At 52.6% G+C, this 26,309-nt stretch overlaps 1 protein-coding gene across 4 annotated transcripts in view; it reads right to left on the reverse strand.

The window, feature by feature from the left end:
• Window positions 1-23,767, reverse strand: part of CDH23 (cadherin related 23) — a 129,035-nt gene extending 105,268 nt beyond the window's left edge. For 2 of the 4 annotated variants that reach the window (XM_084525093.1, XM_084525092.1), the window contains exons 1-3: window positions 23,733-23,767; window positions 15,243-15,314; window positions 13,597-13,674 (exon numbers count right to left, since the gene is read on the reverse strand). In XM_084525093.1, the coding sequence (XP_084381219.1) occupies window positions 13,597-13,674; window positions 15,243-15,309 (145 nt within the window). In that variant the 5' untranslated portion in view covers window positions 15,310-15,314; window positions 23,733-23,767. The remainder of the gene's footprint in view (window positions 1-13,596; window positions 13,675-15,242; window positions 15,315-23,732) is intronic. The other 2 variants (XM_084525090.1, XM_084525091.1) reach the window with 1 other exon arrangement.
• Window positions 23,768-26,309: the final 2,542 nt, after the last annotated feature.

A 26,309-nucleotide genomic window follows, 5' to 3' on the forward strand; every position in this document is an offset into this window, starting at 1 on the left:
AAATCAACTTCCTTCCATAAAAAAAGAGACACTTTCAGAATTATTCATGAAGATGGTTGTATAAAAAACAACCCACAGATAAATAAAACAATGCCACTGGTTGCAGCAGCATCGTCCTGCAGTGGGCAGCAGCTGGCTGCAAGCTCCTGGAGGGCACGGGGTGATTTGGGGTGTAATGGTGAGGCCAGGGAGCGAGAAGAGAGGGCACTGGGGATGAAACCCCAAAGCCCAGGGCATAGGGTTTGGGATCCCATGGGTATCACCATGTTCCAGACCTGAACCCCTTCACCCCCAGTTTTCAAAAGCAAACCAAGTGGGTAAAGCCCTTGCACAAAGCATTTCCACCTCCCTTGCACATGATATAATTTCAGTCTGCTCAGATTTTGGGATGCCCAGGTGTGCTCCCAGCCCGGGGGGTTCTCCTGTCTGTCCCTCATACCCCAGACCAGAAGCCTGCAGCTTCCCCCAGCCTCCCCCTCCGCAGCACCACCTCCCCGCCGTGCCTCGGGGATGACTGATGAGTTCGGCGCCTTGTTTTTGAGCAACTCACGTGGCTCGCCGGCACGCAGGATGACAGACCTTGGGAACCTGGGCATTAATACCGGAGATTTATAGGCAAATCTGTCACGGATGGGGAAGCTTTTTGCCCAAGAACTCTGCCTGAAGGTCGCTTTTCCTGGGCACCAAGTGCAGAGAAAGTTTCTCAGCCACCTTGGCCCCCAGCAAAGGGCACGCAGGCGAGCAGGGGAGGGGTAGATGCCAGCAGAGCCCCAGCTGCAGCCTCACACCTAGCAAAAAGTGGCTTCGGGAGCCCCTTCACCCCCAAACCCTAAATCCTCAATAGGTTGGGCTTTGCATTTCTGCATGCACACACATTCACCCATCGTCTGACCCAGCATCGTGCGCCTCACCCCCTCATGTTCAGCTGGGACAAGAGGTTTGCAACATAATGCCCAATCTCCCAAGCCTTTTCCCTCTCTCCTTTTCCTCCCTCAGCAGGATCAGGGAGTTTGATGCATGAGGCTACATCTCCTGTGCACAAATACCACCGAGGAGTTCACGGCTGCCGGCGCTCGCTTATATTTCACTGTCACCACCACACTTATTTATTTCTGCTGGGTGACTGGTGCTGCAGCTCCAACAGGTGCTGTAAGAATTGGGGTAAACCTTGAAATACAACTTCATCTGCATGTTAGAAAAACCCCCATAAAACCCCATGTATTTGTCATCCCAAGGCAGCCGAGTCATGCTGTGTAAGCTCTCTGCCATGGGCTCTCCCCCTAGGATTTCCCAGGTGTTCCTCTAGTACGGCTGATATACTAGGGAGCTAGTCTGGCTGCTCAGAGCAGGGTCCAGCTGTGGAGCAATTAATTCATGTTCGTTACCCACAGCACACAGCCCTGTCACTGCAGCTACCAAGGCTGGGCACGGTAGGAGGTGGCAAGGAGGGGGGAGCCATTTGCCTGCTTAATTTGTGCCAATATTTGGCCATACAACAAAGGCCCCGTCAGGTAGCTTGGCCACCAGGATGACACCACCAAGGACCAGGCCACCAGGCCACCTCCTGCTCTATTTCTTACTCTTCCTCCTTTTTGACTGGGTACCAATTTTGCAGAGCACCAGCTTTAACAAAATCCAAGATGCTCTCCTTGAGAATGTCACCAGGAGAGGCTCTTCTCCACACATCACTTCTCCATGCGAGCTCCTAGGGCATGCCCAGGAGCCAAACCCCTTCCCCATGGCCTCAGCATCCTCCTGGTGGGAGAGCTGCCTCGGATGAGGCATCATACAGCTCTCATCTCCCCCTAAAGCATGCACCAGCCTGTCCCTTTGCTGGCACAATGGACCTATCCAGACAAAGGAGACTTCTCAGGCTTAGTCAGGGCAACGCGAATAAATCCCATGAATCATTTATTCAGTTGATTTTGGCTGTCTCTGACTGTGCAGAAGCAGACCATAAGTTTCTCCAGCGTATTCTTATTTAAAACAATAATCTCTGTGGATAATTCGTCGTCTCCAACTTGTTTAGGAAGCAGTGGATTATAAAACCCGAGCCACTTTGGAAGGACACAGTTTTCCTGTTTAAAGGACTAACAGGAGTAACTCCAGCTTATTTTTTGCCTTTTATTAGTACCATTTGGCAACGTTTGTGGCACTACCCACAGCCCTTGAGGGCAGCGTGTATGGACCAAACAAGCTGCCAGCCAGAAGAAGCAGCCCTACAAACCTGCCCGTGCCTTGCCACACTCGTCCAGCTCATCACAAACTCAGAGATCCACCCCAAAAAGAAAAGGGCCTCTTCAAAGCACAGAGGAGCCAGATTTGCAGCCCCTGCTCCCAGCGCCGGACCCCCTCCTCTCCCTCGTTACGGATGAGGTAAATTAGCTGTGACACTCATTAGCTGCAGCTCCTAATTAGGGAAAATTAATATTGGTTTTGATAGAAGTGCTGGCTGAAGCTCTCCCAGGCAAAGGCACTCCTGACCTTGCTGTCCTGCTCAGCAGCCAGTTACCTGGCACAAAGCACTTCTTGTGGGGCCGGCGGGCTGCAGCCACCTCCTGCCCCAGCATCACTCGAGGGAGCAATTTGGGGAAAAGCCCTTGATTTTCAGAGGAGTTTGAATGGTTAATGGGGCTGCCACCCTCTCTCCAGGTTTCAGGACCACGATAATCTCTCTGGAGCAGCATCTGCCATCCCTGCCTGCCTGCAGCTCTTCCTCCTCCCTTTGGGGAGGCGATCCCAGACCCTCCTAACCCAGAAAAATTGCCCAGGCTTACTGGAGGGCTCACCTGCCACCAGCTCTGCACCCAGTTCAAAACAATAATGCAATACAAAGACAACAAGCATTTAAAAAAAGAAAGAAATAGGAGCAGCACCCCTTGACCTCGTCCCTGCTCTCAGAGCCTGGACCTCCAAAGGTGGCTCACTGACACAACAGAGCTAAACAGGAACAAAACACTTGCTATCAAAGTTACACGTAAAAAAACCACTGTATTATTCACATATTAATAACAATAAAGATGTCAGGCTGTCAGATAAGAAGTTAATCTCGTTCAGAGCCCAATTAAAGATGCCATTACCCAACCACCTGGGGCTGCTTCGGCTTTTACAGCGTGGTGGGTTTAGGGATAACAGGGGCAGGACAGGCAGGGACAAGCCTCTCGCCCAGCCCGCCCCTCACAACCATTTGTGCCATTTTGCAACCAAAATCCACCCCGGAGCATCCCCCTCCTCTGCCCCTTCCAGAGGATTCTTGCAGAATTTAGAGGATTCTGCAAATTTTTATGGTTTCTGCTGGAGCATCCTTCCCCATTGCGACGATACCTGCCGGGGAACTTTATTTTTCTTGCTGTCGTCTATGCAAAGCCCTAATTTATGACTATTTCCACAACTCCACCGAAGCACTTGTGTAACGGCTGCTGTGCTCCCCACAACCCATCCCTCCCAGCCCCGTACCTAATGGGCCTGCAGACAGCATCCCAGCGGCTGCAACAGGTTTCTGTGCTTCCCCACGGGGAAAAGCATCATCTCTCGCCTAAACATGCTCAATGTTGAATACAAACAGGCATCCTGGGCTGAAATGAGGGTACAGGGCACTTGCAAAGGGCTCATACTACCAGCTCCCTACTTTTCCATCCTGTTGAGCTGAGTTTTACGCTAATGTTTTAGTCTTTTACACCAAAATATCATTTTATCTGGTAGGATGTGTTTAATTTGATGCAGTGGTCAGATGGGAAAAGGAGCACTTCCTGAGTCAGGCTGCCTATCCGCAGTGCTGGTGGTTTTATATTCTTCTGCCATCTCTATTTCTTCCCCTCTGTTTCCCAAAATCATTAGTAACAAACATTAATCTCTGCCTGCGAGCACGCTCCTCGCTTCTCCCCTCACTCTGGATTGTTTGTTATTCTCCCTAGGACCCTCTGCATTTCTAAGCCTCTTCCCCCAGCCTATTTGTAATTTAACCATTTAAAACTGAGCAGCAGAGTAGGAAACGAAGCCACGCTGCTGTTAGTGTAAGGGCACTGAGCTCTGTGGGATGAGATCCCTCCTCAAGCCTAATATTCACTTAAAAAAAATAAAGAGATTCCTCCGTGCTCAGGTAGAAAAGGAGGAACCCAGGACTGCATCACCCCCTGAATTGGACAACCTGCACGATACAACGCGGGAGGCTCACCCGAGCAGGAACTTGACAAATCAATGCAGATGAATGGAATAAAATTGAGTTACTAACCATTAAATGTCAAGTGTTTGAAATCTTTCCCCCTTGCGTAAAGGGCAATACTAATAAATCTTTAAGAGAGGGAACGTGGCGCGCATTCACTCCTTTGACCACCGCTGCAAATTGAGCAGATGTTTTCATTGAATCGTCCAACAATGCTGTCTCGATCTTTTTTTTTCCCCCGAGTGGTTACAGTTAATTCAAAAGCCATCAGCACGCAGGAGCGCTTTGACAGGAGGAACCAATTTATTAACTCCCGCTGCCAATCAAGCGCATTAATCCAGCCGGCGCAGAGAGGTGCATTAGCACCAGGCTGCGATAATGTGGTTTAAAAACCACAACGTCAAGGTGACCACCCCAAAAATCCTGCACATCCCCCCAAATCAGCAAACTGCAACAAAACTGAGATACAACCCATCTCTGACACAGCCAACGCAGCCGAGGTGGCACTGGGGAGGCTGTAATGATGCATGCGTTGGCACGAGCTGCTTTACACAAATAGGATTTTGCCCTGAGAAGGGTTAAATATCCCTAATAACACCCACCAGGCTGGGGGCAGCTTTCTGCACAGACGCTTCCCAACAGCGAGGCTTTCATCCCGCAATCTCAGCGCACGGCACGCGCATGTGCTCCACAACGGCTCGCTTCTACCTGCTTATTTTTATTTTTTTTTCCCCTGGAATGAGGAATAGCTAGCTGAATTTTCACATGTTAATTGCTTAAAACAATTTTGAGGCAGGTGGATTTGCCCATTTGTTTTTACAGAACCGACCACCAGGAAGCAACAATAGGAATGCAGAGGTGATGGGGAATAACGAATACTTTTATTAAAAAAAAAAAAAAAAAGTACTATTTCCATGGTGACCAGGTATGGAAAGTTTAATTAAAGGTTAATTTTTCACAAGTCTAGAAGCCTGAAACTGCTGCAAAAAGAGCAACTGTGGCTCTTGTGGAGTACCTTTCTCAGCAGCATGGGCACCCCTGGGAAGCGCCTCGAGCTGTTTCCCACCTTGCCTGGCTGGCTCAGGAGCTGGATGCTGCCTCCGTGCTATTTCATTGACAAACTCACGATGGTGCAAACTGCTGGATGCCAGCCCGTCTCCAAGCCATCCCTTCCCAGCAGCTGCCACTTCACTGCAGCGCCAGGCTGGGAGCAGCCTTTTCTTTTTTAAACTCGCACAGCCCAAATATACCAAGCTCCCAATCTGGTATGCGTAGGCCTGGTTATTGCTTCTTCTCATCATAGCTTTTTCTTTCCTTTTTTTTTTTTTTTTTTTTTTTTTTTTAGTTTTTATTTTGTTGTTGTTCTAAAAGGCCCTACTGATAGGCTCAGAGGGAAAAAACAGCTCACTTTCCCCAAAACTCCTCACCAAAAATAACCACTTTCTGTGCAGGTATGCATTTCCCTATAGCACTGGGCTCCAGGTGGCCCTTAGGACATCCTGACCTCCAAGAGAGCTAAGTAACCTCCTGATCTGAGCACACACATGCATCCACACTTATTCTGTATAGCTCCTTATATTTTTTTCAAGCTCTCCTGTGCCACAGGACATACTGAAGCCTCAGAGGGCCAGGACCAAGGTGGTGGGGCTCAGCGTGCCAAATGCACATGAGAGCAAAGCAGTAAAAGGAGAAAAGAAGCTGCAGCCTCTCTATTGCTGCTCTAAATGTACAACAACAGCCAGCACACTCTGAGATTCAACTGCTCGGCTGTGCCTACAGAGGAAACTGAGGGTATTTACCAAAATCCTTCCTTTTACACAGGGTGCAGAGTCACAAGGAGGTGGCACCTGCATGGCGCTTCCTTGGGTTGACCTCTTTGCCCATGCCTTGTCTCCTCACTTTCTCCTCCTATTCTCCAGGTTTGGTGGAAAAAAGTGACCTGCTGGCTGGATGCCATGATCTGGGAGGTCTTTTTGGATCCAGACTACTCAGTGTTTCTGCCCCACCTTCTCCCCCTCCGTCACCCATAGCTTGCTCGCCCAGCAAAAAGCCAGCCCATGAACAAAGCCCCTACAGACAGCCCGGTGCAGGTAACTTGGATTAAAGCCACCAAAGTCACCTCATACATAAAAATGAACTTAGGCCTCATTACCATAAGCACACATCTTTCTGTTTCTTTTAAAAGGGGTTTGCCAGCATGCAGGAGCTCGCAGGCGAACGTGAGGGGTGGCGAGATCAGAGCTGCAAACAGTTTGATGAAGTTACCTAAAGCAAGGTTAACGAGTCCACACTGCAAACATACTTTGCCTTCTCTCCCTCTTCCCCATTTTAAACGTAAGCATTAATTAGCAAAGCAAATATGAAGATTTAAGTGATTGATGAAGTGATTAATTTAATGAAGGGGCTTTTTTTTTTTTTTCTTAAGGTTCCTGGTGTTGGGAATAACTAATTCCAGAGCCTAAAGTTTTCATTTCTGGTGCCGTATTTGCTAAAGCTCAACAAACGGTTTCGTCGATGGGCCTTCTCACAACAAACAGCAGCAGAAGGGCTCGTTAGGAGAAGAGAAATCCCTTTTAATCAGGCTTTGTGAAATATTCCTCAAATATTTGTTGCTCATTAGGGTCGTTACAAGCCTGGCCCTTCGCAGAGCACTTATCGGCTCTGACCCAAGAAGATTGCAAATCCAATTTTAGACAGTAAATAGTCAGCAGAGGGTAATATTGCTTTCAATTAATACTGGAGATGAAGGTGATGTTCTTACAGCTCGCGTTTCCAAAGGAGAACAGTCACTCGCAGCCGTGCCCGTAATGAACCTTGCGAAAACAGACTTTGTATTCAAAAAATACCTCAATCTCCCTCACAGCCAGAGGCCAGCATATTCATCTCGAATTATCCCTTCGGAAAAGGCCAAATCACTTCTGCGAGCTGCACACGGGCAGGCACGCACTCCCCTGCGGGGCTGATGGTGGGCACCCGGGGCTGCTCCCAGCAAGCGCACAGCTCTGCCTGGAGATCCCAAGGGCATCATCCACCCTACCTTGGACCCCCCGGCTGGATTTATCCCCAGACCTCCAGCTAAAAGCAGCCGGCAGGAAGCACGTTGAGGAGCCGAGGGTCTGCCTGCACTTGTCAAGCCCCTTTTTCTTACCAGGTAAACAGCAACGACACAACCCCACGGCTTCTTACCTCTCTGTAAGTTTTGCCCCCGCGTTGGTAGCACAATGTGCAGGATGGGATGCTTGCCACATGGTCCCCAAACTGTGCAGCCAGCCAAAAAACATCCCCCACCATGCCCTACTGCCTTGTGCTGTGTGCTCAGCCCCCACCTGGGGGTTACTGACAAGCAGCAGCAGGTTTTTACCATCAACTCAAGCTGATTTGAGCAAAAAGACGGCTCCAGCCCTATTTCTCCACCCTATGCCTTATATACCCTGCCCCCCTTGCAGCTGCCCCCCAGCAGGGGCTGTTGTAGCTGGGCTGGGGGAGGTCCTGGGGCTGCTGGGCTCTCACTTGCACCTTCCCTCCTTGCCTTTTGGGAAGGCTGCTGGCTTTTCTTTGGAGCATTTGTGGAGCCCTTTCAGCACTTAAGGCAGCAGCAAAGTAATGCAAAAATAAATAAATAAATAAATAAATATGTAAAAGCAGGGACAGTTTTCCTGCTAGCTCAGCGTGGGGAAACATCTTGGCACAGCCGGGGCTGCAGAGGAGAGCTGCAAGGCATGGCCAGAGCTGAACACTGCTCTGGAAGGAGCACGGCTGAAGGGAAGGCAGGTGGCATCCTCAGCAAGACCGTGCATGGGTCCCCTTCCCCAAAATGCCACCCTTTTTCATCAAACAGCCCTACCTTGGTGGGCTCCTGCTCTCCCCACCCCTCTAGGAGCTGCCACAAGGCTTTGGAGCTGTGGCACACCTCCTGCACTCCCAAGTAGCACCTCATTCAGGCCACAAGCCTTCATGGCTTTTAACCCCACGGTGCATGCACACAAAGTGAATTTTCTCTTTTTTATTATTGGCACCTGGTAGCTGAGCAGGAGGGGCACGACAGCACACCCCATGCAACCTCCCCAAAAGCCACATGCCCTGCTCGTGGCTCCATCCCGTGGTGCTCAGAGGCTCTTTACGCAGTCAGGATGTCAAAACCGGAGTGCCACAGCTCGTGTCCTTCCAGCTCTGCACCAGGGAAGTGCCACCACGTCCCCAGCAGATGCCTCCAGCTGTGGGATCAAAGCAGCAGGCAGGGCTTAGATAACCCTATCTCCAGCAGCAGCTTGAGTGGCCCGGCACCCCCGGGGACCTCACCCGGGTGCCAAAGCATCTGCCTGCTCAGGACCTGCGCTGAAAGGATGCCATGGAAGAGATGATTGCCTTGGAAACTGCAGCCAAGTGCAACGGGGAATCCAGGCAATCAGAGGGATACATCTATCGGAGGGACACGTCGTCTCCGAGCCACACTCACCACTGGGCCACCCCGCTTGCCGGACAGCAAATCCCTCTTCCTAGCCCCTTGGAAAGCAACCCTCGGTCCCAAAAGGCTCCGAGTGGCCACCACGACTCCTTTTGATGAGCTTGCTGGAGAAACAGCCGCATGCTTCAGAGCCCAGTGTGGATTTTCCCAGAAAGCCAGCTTTTCTCCCCAATTCCCTTCGAGAGGAGGGAGCAGCATGCTCGGTGCTGCCTGCCCTGGGCGGGCTCCAGCTCTCAGAAGTCAGGGCCTGGGCTGTTCCCTGCAGAAATTCAGGCCACACTGTCACAATCCTCCTGGCCAAAGCTCTCCTTCCTGGCTGCACTGACATTCCTGCAGTGGCAGTGCAAGTTCCCAAACGAGATGGATTTTTTCCCCCCAAGCATCCCCACCCTGTTCCCGAAGCAGGAGCTATTTGCAGCGTGTTTACCAGCTCAGCAGAAGTTCCATGCAGCAAATGGGGACAGAGGCAAGCTGTAATACCTCCCATCAGTCACCTGCTCAGAAAGCACAGCACCTGCCCTCGGGAGAGGCAGCGGGGCCAGGAGCAGAGCACACGTCCTCAGCCCAGGAGAGGATGCAGCCGGCTTTGGGGCTGAGCACCCCACCAGGTGCTGGAAGCCTCCTGCTAATAACGCTCAGAGGAGAGGATCCCAGCAAGCTGGAGGGGCCAAGAGCTGAGAGCCCCAGCTGCAAGCACTCTCCTACCCAGAAATAACGTGAAATAAAACAGCAGCAGCCCAGGCTGGAGTCCCAAGGGAGCCCAGCCTTCCTCCTGCTGGGCATCCCATGTGCCCTGAGCACCTCTCCTGGCATCTCCCCGTGCTCACGTTGCCTGGGGGCGGCCAAGACCTGCAACAAAATCCTGGTGGGTTTCCCTTCCATCCCTCATCACCTGACCCCAGCAAGACCTACAGAAGATGCAGGTCCTCCAAGTTCACTCCCCTCTCCTAGTTTGAGACCAGGTTGTCCCCGTGATGCTTTGACAAAGGGAAAGTGGGATTGTGCTCATCCAAACGGCCTTTGTCACACAGTTTGCCAGGTGCTGAGGCCTGAAAGCTTTCACAGAAACTCAGGTGAATCCAAGAGGGGTGGTCATGAAGCTGCTTACAGATCCAATATCTTCATTTTCTGAATCCTGTCCTGCATATAGCAAACCCATTTTCTGGGTAATTAGACCCCAGTTGCTGCATTTCACTAATATAGCATTGTTTTAGGAGGGTGGGACCCCAAATAGAAGGAGCTGAGCCCCCACAGCTTTGTTTCTCCCACTGCCCACCTCAGGGCAAGCTTTAGGAGCAGCACCGGGGGCAGCCAAGGGTGCCCCATCCTCCCCTCCCCAAATCCCTGCCTCGGGGCAAAACACAGCTCCTGCCACAAGATATTTAGGTACTGCATACCCCAAATTCAGCCCCAAAACATTCTTACACCTTTGTGCATCTTCAGGAGCAGAAGCACCACTTGAAGCCTGGGCTGAAGCTCCCCACCTCAAGCTTTCCCCCAGGGATAGCAGCAAATACAGCCCCCCCAGGGCTATAAAAGCCCCAGAAAAGGTTTGCCACGCTGATCTCCACCTCCTGAGGAACCCCTTCCTACAGTAACACCACCTCCTCGTGATGCTGACGAAGAGCATCCCCTCGCCAGACCTCTGGCACTCCACCGGCGTCAATATCCACGCTGCTCTCCATTACCCACCTCTAAAAGGTGTGGGATTAAATGAAATGGCCCTTGGAATGATTTTGCTTAAGGCAGTCAGTAGCACAATAAAGACAGACAGTCCCTCTCTTGGAAGCTCGCTCTCAAGGCTGTTAACCAGCTATTCCTTTGGGTGGAAAACACCTCAATTTGGCTACCCGCAGCTGGCACGGGCTCTCCTGGTGCCCCGTTTCCTCTGATGCATTGGTCCAAATAGCAGGGGAGAGTCAAAAAAACCAGCACACCTCTCCCTTTATCCCCAAATTCCCATCATCCGTGACGTCCCCAGCATCCACGCAGCATGTTCATGCCCCAAGCACCCCTTCATCACCCTTCCTCCTCCTCCTCCTGCCCTCCCACCCCCGTTCAGTGTCTCTCGCCCTCCTCCCGCTCACATTCCGGATTCCCCCCGCTCCCCCTCCGCCTGTGTGTGTTTCATTACTTCTGGGTGAACTAGCTGACTAGAGGGTCAGTCCACCTGAAAATTGCTCTCCCCGGACCTAAATGAAACAGATGGGCATTGATGATGTTTTCAGAGGAATTAATCAGCCCGGGCTGGCGGCAGCGCCAGCAGCTCCGTAGTCCCGATCTCGCCTAATGAATTCCGAGCTCTCCGTCTTAATAGCTCCTGACAAGACTAATTTACTCCTGTAAGTGATTAGAGGGGGAATGATCTCTTAATTGTTGCTTAAGATTCCTCTAGGCATCGCACGCAGCGTGCAGGGATGCTCGTTTGGTGCTAGGTGTGCCCGAGCCCAGCCACAGGGAGGCAGGGAGAGGGCTGGAAGGAGGCACCCGGAGCTGGCTCAGCACCAAGGGGCCTCACTCCGCACAAGGATGGCTGAGCCCTCCCTCCTGCTAGTGACACCAGCACCCGGTGCACCAAGCACTGGGGATGCTGCAGGAGGGTACCAGGACCTGAGGGGGAGCTTCAGACCTTGCTTGGCACATTGCAATCACTTTTTTTAAATTATATTTTTCTGTAATTTCACTTCTAAGACTTCAAGAATCCACATTATTTCTCAAATAAAGGTGCCATGCATGGTTCTGCTACTCACACCCCAGCTGGGACACGAGAAGGGTGCTGCCAGATGATGCCTTTCCAGAGTTAACACACCTAACTCTGACAGCATCGACCAGCAGCAGAGAAAACCAACAACAGCAGCACCGAAAAAGAAAACACAAATGTTGTTTGTCAACAGTTTCAAGGCTGACATTTCCCTCCGGTGCATCTGGGAACCAAATCCCAGAGCGCCAATATTCTTAAGAGTGAATTTCATTTCTGTACAACATCATACAAAGTTTAGGGGAAAAAAATAAAATCAAGCCCCAAAGTAATTCCAGGAACGATTTTATTCACACAATATCTCAACTGAGAAGTAGACTGTCAGAAACCTTTCCCCATTTTCCACCAAAATAGAAGTTCAGTCCAATTCCCATAAGGTATTTCAAGCTCAAGTACTTCAAGAGCTGTGTGCTTGGTCAGGAAGCATTTCCATTAAGCTGTTTCCAGCTAGTTCTCACTCCTACATCTGCACAGCTGCTTTCTTCCCAGGGACTTCCTCTGGGGCAAATTCAGCACTAAGTGTATTTGCTGAGGATGCTGGCAATCAGGGAGCACACTGGGGGAAGGAAAGGAGCCAGGTAGGAAATGACCGCTATGGGATGGCAGTAGAGGGGCTTGAGAAATAACACAGGCAGGGGGAAAAAATAAAATTAAAAAAAAAAAAAAAAAAAAAAAAACAGAAAATATTCCCACTGCATTCCTTCCTTGTCTTTGCATTGCTCGTAGCTTGCTTCCTGCAGTAACGTGAGTAGAGTCACCCAAGCAGCAGTTCTGAGTGGTGTTTGGCATTGCAAATAAACCTGAGCATCGCTGCAGGACCGAGCTCTCCAGACAGGCTGCGGCTGCTCCAACAGACCTTTCCCTCAAGATGCTCCTCACACGGACCTCAGCAGCCAGGAGCATCTCTCCAAAACCAGGCAGCAAGACTCCAGACCCTGCCTACTCGCTCAGACACCACCCCAAACCCTGCAAAAGCTGCAATCGGGGGGAAGCTCGAGACAAGACAAAAACCTCTTGGCGTTGCTGGATGTGATGGTTGAATTGAACAAGCATTAGAGGAGACTCCTCCAGCCCCCAAGAGCTCTGGTGACAATCTGGGCACAGCACGAGCAGTCTGCTGAGGCTGCCATGCAACTGTACGGCCAGAGAAAGCAGGAGGTGGAGGTGGAAGCACACGAGAAGGGGCCTCCATCACCTCCTGGCCGCCCTCCGCTGCTGCTCACGAGGGCTCACAATCGATTCCTCCAGCATTAAAAGCCAGTCATGAGCCCTGATTGAAGAGCACAAGTTTAATGGACTGAGAGCCTGGAAAGAGGCCGAGAACGACCAGGTCGATTTCTGCATTTACTACAAACCAATCACCAGCTAAATAAAGAAATAAAAATAAGCTACACCTGTCAATCAGAAGAAAACCAAGATTTATTATTATTTTTTTTTGCATCCAAGGGCACCAACACACACATGGACGTGCACCACGACCCTGCACACACTCCCAGGTCCCTGGCAGTGTATTCCAGCAGCTGCACGCTCGGGTATTTGCAGGAGGAAAGGGAAAGCAGGTGCTGGGAGCAGGGCAGCATCTCAGCACCAGCCTGAGCACGTGGAGAACGGACCCAAGCAGGGGGCACTGATCTGTCCCTGGTGGTCACCACCTGCTGCAGGGCCACCATGAGCTGTCCCAAAGGGACAAATGCACTAGGGCTGTCTTCCCTCCCCTCCAAAAGCTCTCCCAGCACACTCAGTTATGACCTCTTTCTGGAGATCCTGCTCCCATCCCTGCGCCCTGGGTGCATCAGGAGCCCGCTGCCACCCAGGACCAAGCTGCAGCAGCAGGGTAACAGCCCCAGGCCGACTGGGAAAACACCAAAACACCTCTCCCCACAGCACACGGGGTAATTCACCCAGCAACTAACAGCCACAAAAGGAATAAATCAGCTTAATCTTCCCACCTGCAGAGTATTTCAAAAGACACTGCACTGAGCATGGAGAAGACCAAACCAAAAGCTCTCCATGGCAAGCATGTGCCCTCTTCCCATCCCACTTGGGCAGCCAGAAAGGACAAGCCATAACTTCAGCCACCAGTCTGAACCCACAGGCCAAAAGAGCCCCAAACCATCACGTTGAATTGCTGTTTTTTTATTATTATTTATTTTTAAAAGCCTTGCCCAGTGTGGGGTTGGCAGGCCCATCCCGCCGGCGCACAGCACTTACCCACAGGGGTGTCCTCGTTGATCAGCAGGTAGGTGTCGAAGAAGTAGTTTATGAAGTAGGGCAGCCGGTTGCCCCAGCCTGGGAAGAGGACAAAAATCAGATTTTTTTTAGTGGCCTTGCAAGGGCAGAAGAAGCTCAGGGCAGAGAGGGGGATCAGGCACCGCTGGCTGCAGGGATGGTGAGGGGTGCCCCCAGACCAACCCCAAACCTGGCTGCAGAAGGGCAGGGATGGCTCCTACAGAAGCCACAACCTTTCTTTTTTCAGCATTTTCCTTGGCAGGGTGGAGGCAGAGGGGGACCGAGAGCATCAATTATTGTTTTAGCGCGTGATTAATACCTTGCTTTGCTCCCACGGCTGAGAGCCTTTCGCCTTGTCAGCCATCCCTGCAAAGCCTCGCGCGTCTCTCTCCCTCCTCCCGCGGCACAATCGCCTTTCCCTCTAATTGCCTCCTTTCACCTCTAATAACCAGGCTCGCTTATTTCTGCTCCCTTTTTCAGGCAGCTGGAGGAGTGGGAGCGCAGCCCCCATGCCATCACCTCGTTAGGGACAGGTAGAAAGAGGCAAGAGGAGGTCTCAGCTCAAATCTCCCATGCCTGGTTGGGTTATTTGGAGCTAATGGCATCTTGGGAGGCTTTGGAGCTTGCTTGGACCTGCTGGCCATCACAGGGCCAGCAGCTTCTGACAGGGCCAGGTGGCACCGAGCAGCCCTTCCCATAGGGTTCTGCATGCTGCTGGGCTTTAAATCACATTTCTTAATATTAGTAGTATACCAAAAATAAGTTAAATCTTCCAAATGCAGCCACGTCGGGCAGCAGAACGCATTTAAAAGGCTGGTGTCCGAGCACAGGGGAGCTGTATGCTGGAGCATGGCACTCAAGAGAGGCAGGAGCTCGCAAGGAAGAGCAAGGCTGTCACCTCCCACCCCAGGGGACACCAGCAGGCTCCAAGGGATCACCACCAAGGCAGGCTTAGGGGATAACACCCGAGGTGGTTTCACAACCTGGTGGCACGTCTGTGACACCAGGAGGCTCTTGTCCCGACATACACTTGTCCCAGAGGTGGCCAGGCTCAGCCCTGGGGTCCCCTGCCAGAAACACAGGCACCGAAGAGGGAGAGCATCCACCACAGCCCTGTCTCTGCGTGCCCTGCGCTCTCCTGCGAGCTGGCACTTGCTCCAGCTGGAATTGCAGGAGAGCTTGAGCAGCTCGGAGAGGAGTTATTTCCCGCACGGCATATATTACAGCGCCGTTCAGGTAATCATTTTGCTGTTGAAAGCACAGGGAGAGTCCTGCCACGTGTTACAGTAATACCTCTGCTGTTAAACAGCTAACGAGCCTCCGGCTTCCATCCTCACCTTTTGTCTGCTCCCTCTGACTGCCTGCAGGTTTTAGGTGCATGAGGTGACCAAACACCGTGCCTGCCACCACGTCCACCACCAGATGTGACCCCTTGAGCCCACACCTGGAAGTTGCCAAGGTTTTCCCACTCGGATACACCAGGAGCATCTGCTGGAACCGCCAGCACATCCTGCTCCTCCTCCTCTTCCATCCCACCTGCCCTCCTCCAGAAGGGTCTGCCCAAAAAAGCAGCCAGTGCACGGCCTGGATGCCAAGCAGGACAGGTACCAGCCGTGAGCCCTACTTACCCAGAGGGACCAGCTCCAGGGCTAGGAGGCACAGCAGAAGGTTGCTGGCAGCAGCGGGACGCCTCATGGTTCCTGCCAAAGGAGAAACTCAACGTTAATTTCGGACACCATGGATATTGCCTCTCCTACCCAAAGTGAGCTGAGGGACGCAGTCCTGCCCCAGCTGGCCCATTAGACACATGGACATTTTGCCAAAGCTCAGATTTTCTGCAGGACGCTTCACCGAGGAACCTCAAAGCACATCAGGGAAGCCAAGGAGCTGAACAGTTGCACCTCCACGGCTCGCTCGGTTCCTTCCCATTCCCTCTGCCCACAGCCACAGCTCCAGAGCGGGGTTTGCTGACGCCCTGAGGGGCCACCACCACTTTTTTCCCTTTCCCTGCAGTCCCAACCATGGGCACTAAATCAAAGCAGGATTAACCCAGCCAGAGGACTCTACACCTACTCTCAGCCAGACCCTGAGCATGTTTTATGCTCACCTCCAAAGCACGTTCACCCATCCCCTGCAGGGGATAAGCCACGGGGATATAAAGCAGCCTCCTCGCCCTGCTGGGGAGCCCCCAGCCCAGCCCCAGCACTGCAGGAAGGGGCGGATGCTCCTCCAGGAGCCTCGGAGTAATAGCTACGTGTATTTTATTTTTACTGATAGATGTGTCAGAGAAGACAGTTCATAACAACTCTGTCACCATTTCCGCAGAAAAGGCCTTAAATTCTAATTTCTTCAGCTATTTTACAGTGAGAGAGCCTCCAGGAGGAGAAGGGATGCATGCAGGTAGGAATAACAGCAGGGTGCATTTTGGGAGCACCGTAAGGGAATTCAGCATGAGCCTGGGAAGATATCTGGGGTCAGCACTACTTAACTTTTAGGATCAGTGTGCTGAACTCCCCCCAAAAACTTGAAGGTCCACAACACAGGCAGGGCAGGAGAATTCAAGCTGTCACCCCCAATATGTGCCCAAACTATGCATGCTCAAAGCACCGAGCCCCTTTGCACTGTGTAGGACAGGAATGCCACCGAGGAAAGCACTAACTTTCTCCTAAAGCAGCGCCTCTATAAGCCCAAGTGAGCGGAAACATTATTTCCCAGCTTCACAGACCACGATTAAAAAGCAACAGGGCAGTGGAAAAACAATTTGTGTGATGCAGAAATAAAGGCGGCTGACAGCATCCCTTTCGAGTGTCATGATAAATCTAAATATTGTATATTCCGAGTCAGTCACTTCATTATGTAAGTAATTGCCTGAAATGTCATTTTGATTTTTGTCTGTCTTCATTAACAGTGCAGCTCTTCACTGGCTCTCGGAGACGGTTCACTCGAATATTGCAAATTTAGGAGCGGGATTGAGAAGTCTCGGGGGAGAACTTTAGAATTGTGACTAAGAGCATATTAAATTGCACCTTGTGCCTGGAAGAGGCTCTTTGTAGGGAGCCTTCGGAGCAGCACGCAGCATAATAATGTCCCTGGGCAAGTTGTCTCCAGGAACTTAACCGTGGTCTCCTGGCTGCCAAGGCGCTAACGTCGAACCAGAGACTTCCCAACCGGTCCCCGAGGCACGGGAGGCAGCAGACAACGCCGTATTAAACAGTGATGGATGCGAGTCGGAGGAACCTCTATGGCTCTGCAGACGGCTGCTTTAGGAGTTGGGGGCTTGGAGGTTTAGGAAGCAGCCCCAGACCAGCAGAGCTTTTTAATCCCACCCATACCAGATGCCTCCTTCGCTGGGAAATGCCGCGGTTAGGGGTGCGGCGATGCTGCGCAAATGGCACCCACCACATTTAGGAGTGAAGTTATCATGTATAAATTGCAGGGAGCACTAAGCACAGGACACCACCATGGTTTTCCTGCATGCTGGTTCATGGACAGACCAAATAATTGATGAAATCACGGAATAATCTTGGTTGGAACAGACCTCGAGGGTCACCAAACCCAACCACCAGCCCGACACCCACACATCTCACCTCATCACTCCCTACCGAGGCCCCCACAGGGTGTTGGGAGCTGCTTCTCCTTCGGCTCTGGAGGTGTGCAGCTCCGAGACAGACCCCACAGAAGATCCCCATGCCAGTAACACATCCATCAGGAGGATCCCACCTGCCTGGCTAGGAGGAGCAGCCACCAACCCCTGCACACTCTGCTCCAAGCAGAGCTGGCAGCCACGCGCCCAGAGCCCGCCAGCATCTCCCCTCCAAGAAATACGGATGGGAGCAGAGCTGTGCTGGGGCTGTGCATCACTCCCGGGGTGCTCGAGCATCGCCTTCCAGGCTGTGCACCTGTACCGGTTATTTTTACACACGCTGCTGGGGGGCTTGCATAGCAGAGCTGTTTGCACGCACACAAAACACCCGTAATTGCCTCCGTCGGAGCAGCAGCGGCTGCGCCACGCTGCCAGAGATGCTCTCGCATTCAAGCCGCTGGTGCTCCCAAGCAGCCCCCAGCCCCTTTTCCCCCCACCTGGTCCCCTCTCCCCCAGCCATCGCCGCAATATCCACACCTCGAATTTATCACGGCAGCCTCCCCGTTAGCTCCGTGCTGTTCCAGGAGCATAAAGGAGAAATGAGAGTGTAAATCAAAGCGCCTCCCCCGTGGCTTTTTCATGCAAGGAAAAAAGGTACACAGGTTCTCTGCTCCTTCCCCAAAAGCATCTTCTCTGGGGACACAGAACAAACAACTGCTCTGCCCCATGGCTGGTCCCCAAAAATCAGCATTCAGCGCTGCCTACCAACAGCATCTGCTCCTAGATGGACTCAATCCCCCCCCCCCCCCCCCCCGAGATGCTCTATGAATCCCATCACACACAGGGCACTGAGCCGTGAGGGTCACCACCAAACACATATGGGAGAATCCCCTCCTAAAACCCACTGCAGAGCCAAGGTGGTGCTGGTGGGGGCTCCCCACAGACCCCAAGCCCTCCACCCCAATCCACTACCACACATCCCAGCCTCTCCATCCTGTCATTCCCCCGGCCACAAGCACTGCCGAGAATCCACTTCTTCATTTAATTCCTTATGACTCCTTAGCTAGGTCTCCGCAATAACTACAATTCAAAAGGTGGGGGGAAAAAAAAGTTAAATTTTTTTCCCCCTCCATGTATTGGCATGAGCAATACACAAATCATAATTCCTAAAAATAACAAATTGCAGAACAGGGTAATCAGAAGTAAATTGATATTGATAAATAAGCTTTTCTTCCACGCAGTAGGTGGTTTATTTTAATCTAATGAGTTTTATATTTTCTGAGCTTTCAGATTCCATGATGAAGAGCCGTCTGCGCTAGAATTACGAAGCACTCTGAAATATTGTAATTTTATGGCTCATTTTGTCAGGACTCTTGAAAATGAGATTTGTTCCCAGTGAAAAAACTTGCCCTTTTTTATTCTATTCCCTGCAGCGAGGGGAAAAATTCCCCCGTTAAATAAACACGGGCCAGCACCTCGGCAGGGAGGGTGTGAGCCCAGAGAGCACTGCCGCACCTGGGGATAGGGACTCGGGATGCTGCCTGCTTTCCTCTCAACACCCAGAGAAAAGCTTCCCACATTTACACCAGCTCAATCCTCTCCCGAAACAACGAAAGGAGTTGAAATGTTGGGAGCTGCCAGAATTTTATTTATTTTTTTTTTGATAGGAAATGAGCATTATCTGCAAGACAGTGTGGGCTTATCGGATAACCAAAGGCTCCGGTCCAAAACAAAACATCTCATTTGAGCAGAAACGTCTCGACTTCAGTCCGGGCAAGAAAACTTTGTCCCACTTGGAAGGGAAACGAGCTCTCCAAGAGCCATAAAGCAAACCAAATGACCCCATGGCCCTGTACAGGCAGCAGGCTTCAGCTGCGGTAGCCCTACAGAAAGCCATCTAGGAACAGAGTTGTGGGGCTGAGCATCAGTTGTACCTGGCAATATCAATATCAGGCAACATCCAATCACCCTGGGGTCTTTGGGAAGGGGACACATCCCCTGCTGCAGCATCCTTCCTCCATGAAGGCACCATTTGTCTTGGGTCAATGGAAAATGCCCAATTTTTTATTTATTTTATTTTTGTCTAGGGCAGCTCCGAGCCTGCAGCTCCAGTTGCTACGATGCCTGGGGTGACTAGCAACCATTTTCCATCACAAAACCTCTCCCAGGCAGGAGCAGCCCAAAAGCAGGAGGTAAGGAGACCAAGCCACCGGGCTCCCCAACAAGGAGCCGAGGTAGTGGAGATGGAGCCACCAAGGAGCAGATGGTGCCAGCATGGAAAGGGGAAGTGGAAAAAACAGCCAAAAACAGAGCTTGGCAGAGATAGAGCTACTTAGGGGAAAAAATTATAAGCCCTTAGCCTCAAATGGTGCCACACCAGACCCTGAAAGCAGGAGGAGCAGGATGAAAATTGAAGGTGTCCAGCACCCCTGGAGCTGCTCTGACAAGGGGCAGCTCAGCACCCGTTTGTCCAAGCCTTTGCAAGACCCCAGCCACAGCTGAGCACCCTTTAAGGTGCCCAGTCCCTGTCCTGCATGCCCTCCTCAGAGCTGTAGCTCCCCAGGCACCAGCAGCCCCTGATTGCCACCAGGAAACCCATTTCCCTGGTGATTTTAGACCCCCAAAGGGCACCTTTCTCCCCCAAAGGGTATGCAGGTGATGCAATGGCTGGAGTGGGGCAAAGCAATTCAGATTCAGGATGGAAGAAGCCTTGCTGAGAGCCACGGGACCACAAAACACTGGAAGCCAGGCAAAAATGCCGTTCCAGCCCCTGGAGATCATCGAGCCCTGGGTAATATTCCAGATATCTGCAAGACTTGGATGAGCCTCGTGGAAAAGCACTGGGACTCCCCAGCTCAGCTGCACAGCCCACGAGCTGAAATAGGATCCTGTAGCAGCGCGAGCACAAAAGCATGAATCTTAAATATTTGTAGGTCTCGGGCCACAAAGGTCCCAAACTAACCCTTGTCCTCCTGCAGCGTTGTTGAGGATGTTACCAGAGGAAGCAGGATGCTGTAGGGAGAGGAGTTCTAGGACACACACTTTCAACTACTTGTGCTCAGACCCCAAGCAAGTCTGAAAACAAATCTCCAGAAAAATTTGGAGAGAGCACAGCCCGTGCCCAAATACTCCTGCAGAGCAGGGCTGCAAGCAGCTGGGATGCTTCCCACCCTAACGAGAGGCCACTGCCCATCAGCAACTCAGTCCCACAGCCTCATTTACAAAGAACCAGTGCTCGAGACCAGCTGTGCCAAATATTTCAGAAACACGATAAATTCAGCCCTTTTGAGACATCCTCACCGCCCTGGCTGCTCTGGGGGAAGTTCTCCCTCATTCTCTGCCCGTCCCCATCAAGGTGGCAGGGAAGCTGCCAGACCTCAGGCTGGGCACCAGTTGGGAGCAGCAGAAGCTATTCCTGGTGCTACCACCCCCTTATTTTTGGGTACAGCCCCTGAGGGACATGCAGCCTCTCTCTGAGCTTCGCCTAGGTGCCCTTCCCAGGTCCAGGCTGGCTCCGCAGCTCCTGCTTCTTGTGAGCATTGTTTCTCTCACTTACCACCAAAAAAAAAAAAAAAAAAAGTGAGAACATCAATTTTTACAGTTGCCCATAAAGGGAATGTTTTACAACTCGCTCCTAAAGCACCACATCGTGCTCTGATGACACGCTCTCGACTCCGTGCCGCAAAGCGCACAGCGTGCCCTCCAAAACCAGAGCTGGGGAGGGAGGGGGTGGCAAAGCAGAAAAAAATCCAATTGCGAAGGGATTTCCTCCCCAGGGGAAGGGGGAGAGGAAACATTCAAACTCCCTCCCTCATCACCCGCCTGGATTTTGACAAAAGCAGCTTTCCCATGGGGTTGGCACACGGAATAAAGCGTGCTCCAGCCCCTGCACCAACCTGTGCACGATGCGCTGGGGACATCGCGGGCACCCCCACACCTGCCCTGACACCAGGAGGGCTTTGGGGACCTCACAGCACAGCAAAACACAAGTGAATGACACCAAAAAGGCACCAGCATGGAAAACTTCCCATTCCAGGATAACACCCCAAAAATAAAATAAAATAAAATAAAAGAAACAGCTCAGGGAGGTGGTAGTGGTTGGCACAAGGGTGCTGGCAGCACCATTGTGGGTTTTTTTTTGGCAGGTCTTTACTACCAGCACCACAGATTTTTGTATTTGTCCAATTAAGCACCAATAACAAAGCCCCATACCTGTATTTTTAACTGTGACTGGGCACAGACTCTTATTTACCTCCCTGGAGCATCCCCAACCTTCGGCATTGGATCGGAACAAGAGGGTCGGTGCTGGGCTGATCAAACCAAGGGAAAGCTCACAACCCTCATACTGAAGCCCCAAGTCCTCCAGTTAAAAGAGAGGCTAAAGTAATTTAGCTGACCATTTTTAACAGGGAGCAGACCACACTCTTGAAGTTTGAGGATTTTCTTTACATAAAAGCTGCAGCCAGCTCGAAGCTGGAGATGCCTGGGCAGCACCGAGCTGGATGCGCACGGGGGTCAGCTTTTGAGGTGGCCAGGGAAGGATTTATTTAAATAAAAGAGGACTGCCCGGCTTTGTCAGAGATTAATGAAAAGATGAGCAAGCAAAGGAGTAGGGGAAAAAAAAAATCTTAAATACAGCATTTTCTCAAGAAATAACAAGAAACCGCTTGGGGCGAGTTCGGCGCTTTGTAAAGCTGTTTTCCCGTTTAATATGGATTTTGGAGGGGATTAAAGAAATCTCTTTCCTTCCAATTGAGCCCTGCTTGGCCGCTGCCAGCCCCGAGCACCCCTCGGAGGCGGCTGCAGCCCGGCTTTAACTCCAGCCTCCCGCACGCTCCTGCACTCGCTGCCTTTTGCACAAGTTCAGCCCGGGAAAGTTGACAGCGTTTTCCTCCTCCTTTAATCCAGGCTCGAAATCACAAAGCGGGGAGGGGAATAAAGGGCTGGGGAGGGGGTTGCTTTGTGGTCTGGGGTCAGACCAGCAACCACAAGCCCCCCCCTTTTATTTTTTGTTTGCCCAAAGGGAGGAGAACTGAATGCTCTGGCTCCTGCCATGGAGAGCACGGCGCTGAATCCTCCCTAGCTCCTCTCTCCCAGCCACCCTCAAAAAAAAAAAAAAAAAAATATATATATATATATAACAATAACAGTGAGGATGCTCACCCCAAACAAGTTATCCCCTCGGCAAAGCAAAGACGCTGGGGAGAAATAAAGGGGCTCAAAACCGGGGCAAAAAAAAAAAAAAGGGGGGGGGATAGGACATCCCCGCGCATCCCTCCCGTGCAAACCCACGCGGTGCCCGGCGGGGGGGACATTACCTGTGGCGGGGCGCTGCCCTTGGGGACATCACCTGTGGCGGGGGCCGGTCCCAGAGCCAGCCCTGAGCCCCCCCCCGGCCGCCAGCCGCGCCGCCGAGCGAGCCCAGGCAGCGGCAGCAGGAGGAGGAGGAAGAGGAGGAGGAGGAGGAAGGGGTGGGCAGGAGCCCGAGCGGCGCAGCGGAGGCTGGCGCAGCGCCCCTCGCCCAGGTAAGGGGGGGGTTCAGGCCCCCCCACCCCCAGCAGCCTGCCCCAAAACCCCTGCTCGGCACCCCCAGGGGCTGGGGACCACGCTCAGCTCCCCGGGGGCGCAGGGTCCGGCTGGAGAGGGGCCCCTGCACGCCCACCCCTGCCTCTTGCGAAGAAACTTCAGCCCGGGGAGCGTCAAGTTTTGACCCAGCCCCTTCTGCCAAGCCCTGCGGGTGCCGTTTCGCCGTGCTGGCAGGCCGGGGGAGCAGGGTGTAAATCATAGATGAGCAGGAACGCGATACGGGCAGCACCGCGCGCTGGGCGCACAGCGGGTGCTGCTCCTCTCCCTTGGGTGCCTCGGTTTCTAACGCAGCGTTAGCATCGCGCTGCTACCCACACACGTCTCCAAACCTTTCTTCCAGAGGTCCCCGCTGACCCCACGAGTGACCACGGCGCACCCGTGGCCTCGCAAGCAGCTGGGTAGGGACAGGAGGAAGGACGCGAGCCCGGCAGGATGAGGGTTGCACCAGTCCCCTCCCCACGGAGGGGTTGGTTGTCACCCCGGTGTGCTCACAGTCTGCACAGTTCGTGCTCGCCCAGGGCCCTGCATCGAGAGGAGCATCAGCCTTCAGCAGGATATTCGTCCCTAAAAGCCGGGGGAAGAGCAGGTGGCTTCCCCACACCTCATCTCCATCCTTAGCCTGATCCCCGCAGGACATCACAGGGCAGATCCCTGTCCCCAGCCCGAGCCCTCCCTGCAAAGACCCTAAAGACAGCAGCCAAATTCACCACTTTGACCCTATTTCTCATTTTTTTTTGGAAGCAACAGAGCCCCATAAACCCCACCTGGAACAAGGCAGTGCCCCAAAAGGACAGGGCTGTGGGTCCTGCCCTGCAGGCATACACAAACCCACAGCCACCCCCATCTCAGGGGACCTCACCCCAATACCCCACCCTGAGCAGCTCCTAATTAAAACCCCAAATGAGCTGTTTCCATCCCCGAAACCCCTCCTGGAGCCACACACACTCACCTGCACATCCCTGCTCCTGGAGCTGCAGTGGGCAAAGCCCTCAGCAGGAGCAGGAGGGGATAATTAAACCCTTGCCTCTCCTGCACAGCTTCTGCTAATTATGCAATTACCTCGGCTCCTCCGCCGATTGATTTGGGCTGGGCAGGGGGCTGCTCCCATGCCCCCACAGCCATGGGGAGCCCTTGGGATTTGGGAGCCCCCCCAAAGCACATGTAGCATGCAGCAGAGCCAGCCCTGCACCAGGCAGGCTGTGACACCCGTGGGGGTTAAAGAAAAGTCCCCGAGGTGCAGCTCACGGAGAAATAACGTCCACACATCGTGCTCAGGTTTGCTCTCAGGTTAATGTTCCTATTTAAATAAGGCACATATCTCCTCTGCTTAATTCTCACCCCATTCCTAAACGACACAACCCTCTGTCACCCCGCTCGCACCCGGACCATTTTATTATTTTTTTGCTGGACTTCAGCAAATTCGCAGAATTAATTTGTGCAGCACTTGCACTGTGTGTTTTTGTTGTTTTTTTTTTTTTTTTTTTTTGTGACCACCTGTGCAATGCTGCTGAGCACAGGGACTGACAGAGAGGCATTTTTCTGGTGGGAAATTAATTTCTAGGTCCACTTCCCATGGACTTTGAAGGCTGATATTAGGATCGGGATTTTTTTTTAGGGGCTCGTGAGTGAAAGGCTGACGAGGACTCTGAGGAAAGCGATGGGGTGGCTGGTGTTTCCTCCCTCTGAAGAGGAAAAGGGCCGAAAGAGCAGCTGATTTCTTTATTTTCCTTTAAAAGTGGAGGATCAGCACATTTCAAATTGCAAGTTTATAGGGTGATAGCTTATACCAGGGGGGAAGGAAACGTGTTTGGAGACGGTGGGCTGGGCGCAAGCCCGCTGACAGTGCCTCTCTCCATCGGCTGGCACTTCCAGCCTCGGGAAGAGCCACGCTTGGGGGGAAAAAAGCGAGGGGATCCATTCCCCTGGGCGATTATCGCGACAGGAGGCAGAGCCAGGCCCCTTGTCCCCCCGGGGACAGGCTGCGGGGCACCAGGAGCATCCCTGGCCCTCCCAGCCGGTTTTTGCTCCCGTTTCCATCCTGCTCGGCGCAGGCAGAGGGGAAGCTGCCATCTACAGGCACAGCACCCGCACAGCACCCTCCTGCTTGCTCCGGGCTGGCACACCTGCAGATGGAAAAGGCAAGCCAGGGAAGTGAGAAAGAGGAGAGAAAAAAGAGTAAGTAACACCCGGCGAAGGCTTCTTGATGTGCCTACAGGATAGCAAGAGGTGGATCTTGGCGATTTAAGCAAAGGCGCATGGAAATACAGTGTGGGTTTGGCACGGAGGTGCTGGCACTTGGGCTGCTGCTGCTCAACCCTGGAAACGCAATCACAGAATCACAGAAACCCCAGGTTGGAAAGGACCTGCAAGATCATCTCGTCCAACCAAATGACAAAAAGCCATGCCAGCAGCTCTCCGAGGCGGTGTGTTTAAAGCAGGAGCCACGTCCTAGGGATAAAGATCCAACCCCGCGTTGCCCCAGGGAAGAGAAAAGGCACGGCCAACGATGCTGGGCACACGCAAGGCTCGTGGAGCCTCCTGCATGGAGCCTGCTCCCATTTCCAACCTCTTCTTCCTCGTATTGAAAGCATTCATCAAAGCGGGCGGCACATCGCGTGCGGCTGAGCACCGGGAGCGGTGCAGGGGAGAATTAGGGGAGAAACTTTCCAGGCGCAGTTTGTTCTCCCCGTGCAGCCCGGCAGAGCACAAGCCGGTCTAATCACAAGCTACAGTCCTTCGCCATCTGCTTGGAGCCTAATTACAAATGCAGGAAAATAATGTGCCTTACAATTGCACCAGTAAATGCTGTAAATGATTTAAATGCATGCATATGTTCCCTGCAGAATTCAGCATGCATCTGCGGCTCCTTCTCCTCGCATTAGGCTCACAAATCAAGGGAAAAAATACCCAGATCTGACGAACAGAACGTCCCTAGGACGGTGATTTTTATCCCTCTTTCTTCCCCCCTGCTGGAATGGCAAACGGGGCTTTTTTGTAACAACTCATTCGACAGCGTTTTCCTCGCTTCCATTTAAAAAAACTGTTGAGCGCTGCCGTGTAAATATAGTACAAATTACCCCATAAAGCACGCAGAAGGAGCACAGCAGCCGGGCACGCCTGCAGCTGGCTGGCACCGCTTCAAAGCGGAGCTGTTTGGGGCGCAGAGCTCACCCACGGGGTCCTGGACCCCCAAATTTCCAACACCCCCCCCTCCCCAGCTCAGCTTCCATCCGCCTTGCTCCTGGCACTGCAGCTGCCTCCGGTTTGGCCCCAGCATCCCAGGAAAACGCTGAAAGGATGGCTCCAGCCCCAAAATGCGTGCGGCCTCTTCTGTCCCTCACCAAGGCGATGCTGGGGGGCAGCGAGGTGGGTTCAAAGATGCTCCCAGCTGCCAAGTGCTGGCAGCACCGTGCCAAAAGCCTCCCCCCGGCCTCGAAGGCTGGTGTTACAGATGGAGAGCTGGCAGGGAGCAGCAGCACGACCCCGCAGGGTGCTCTGCGGAGTGGGGACAGCCCACGCAGTGTTT

Source organism: Aythya ferina (genome assembly GCF_964211825.1).
Source record: "Aythya ferina genome assembly, chromosome: 7".
NCBI classification, from domain to species: Eukaryota; Metazoa; Chordata; class Aves; order Anseriformes; family Anatidae; genus Aythya; species Aythya ferina.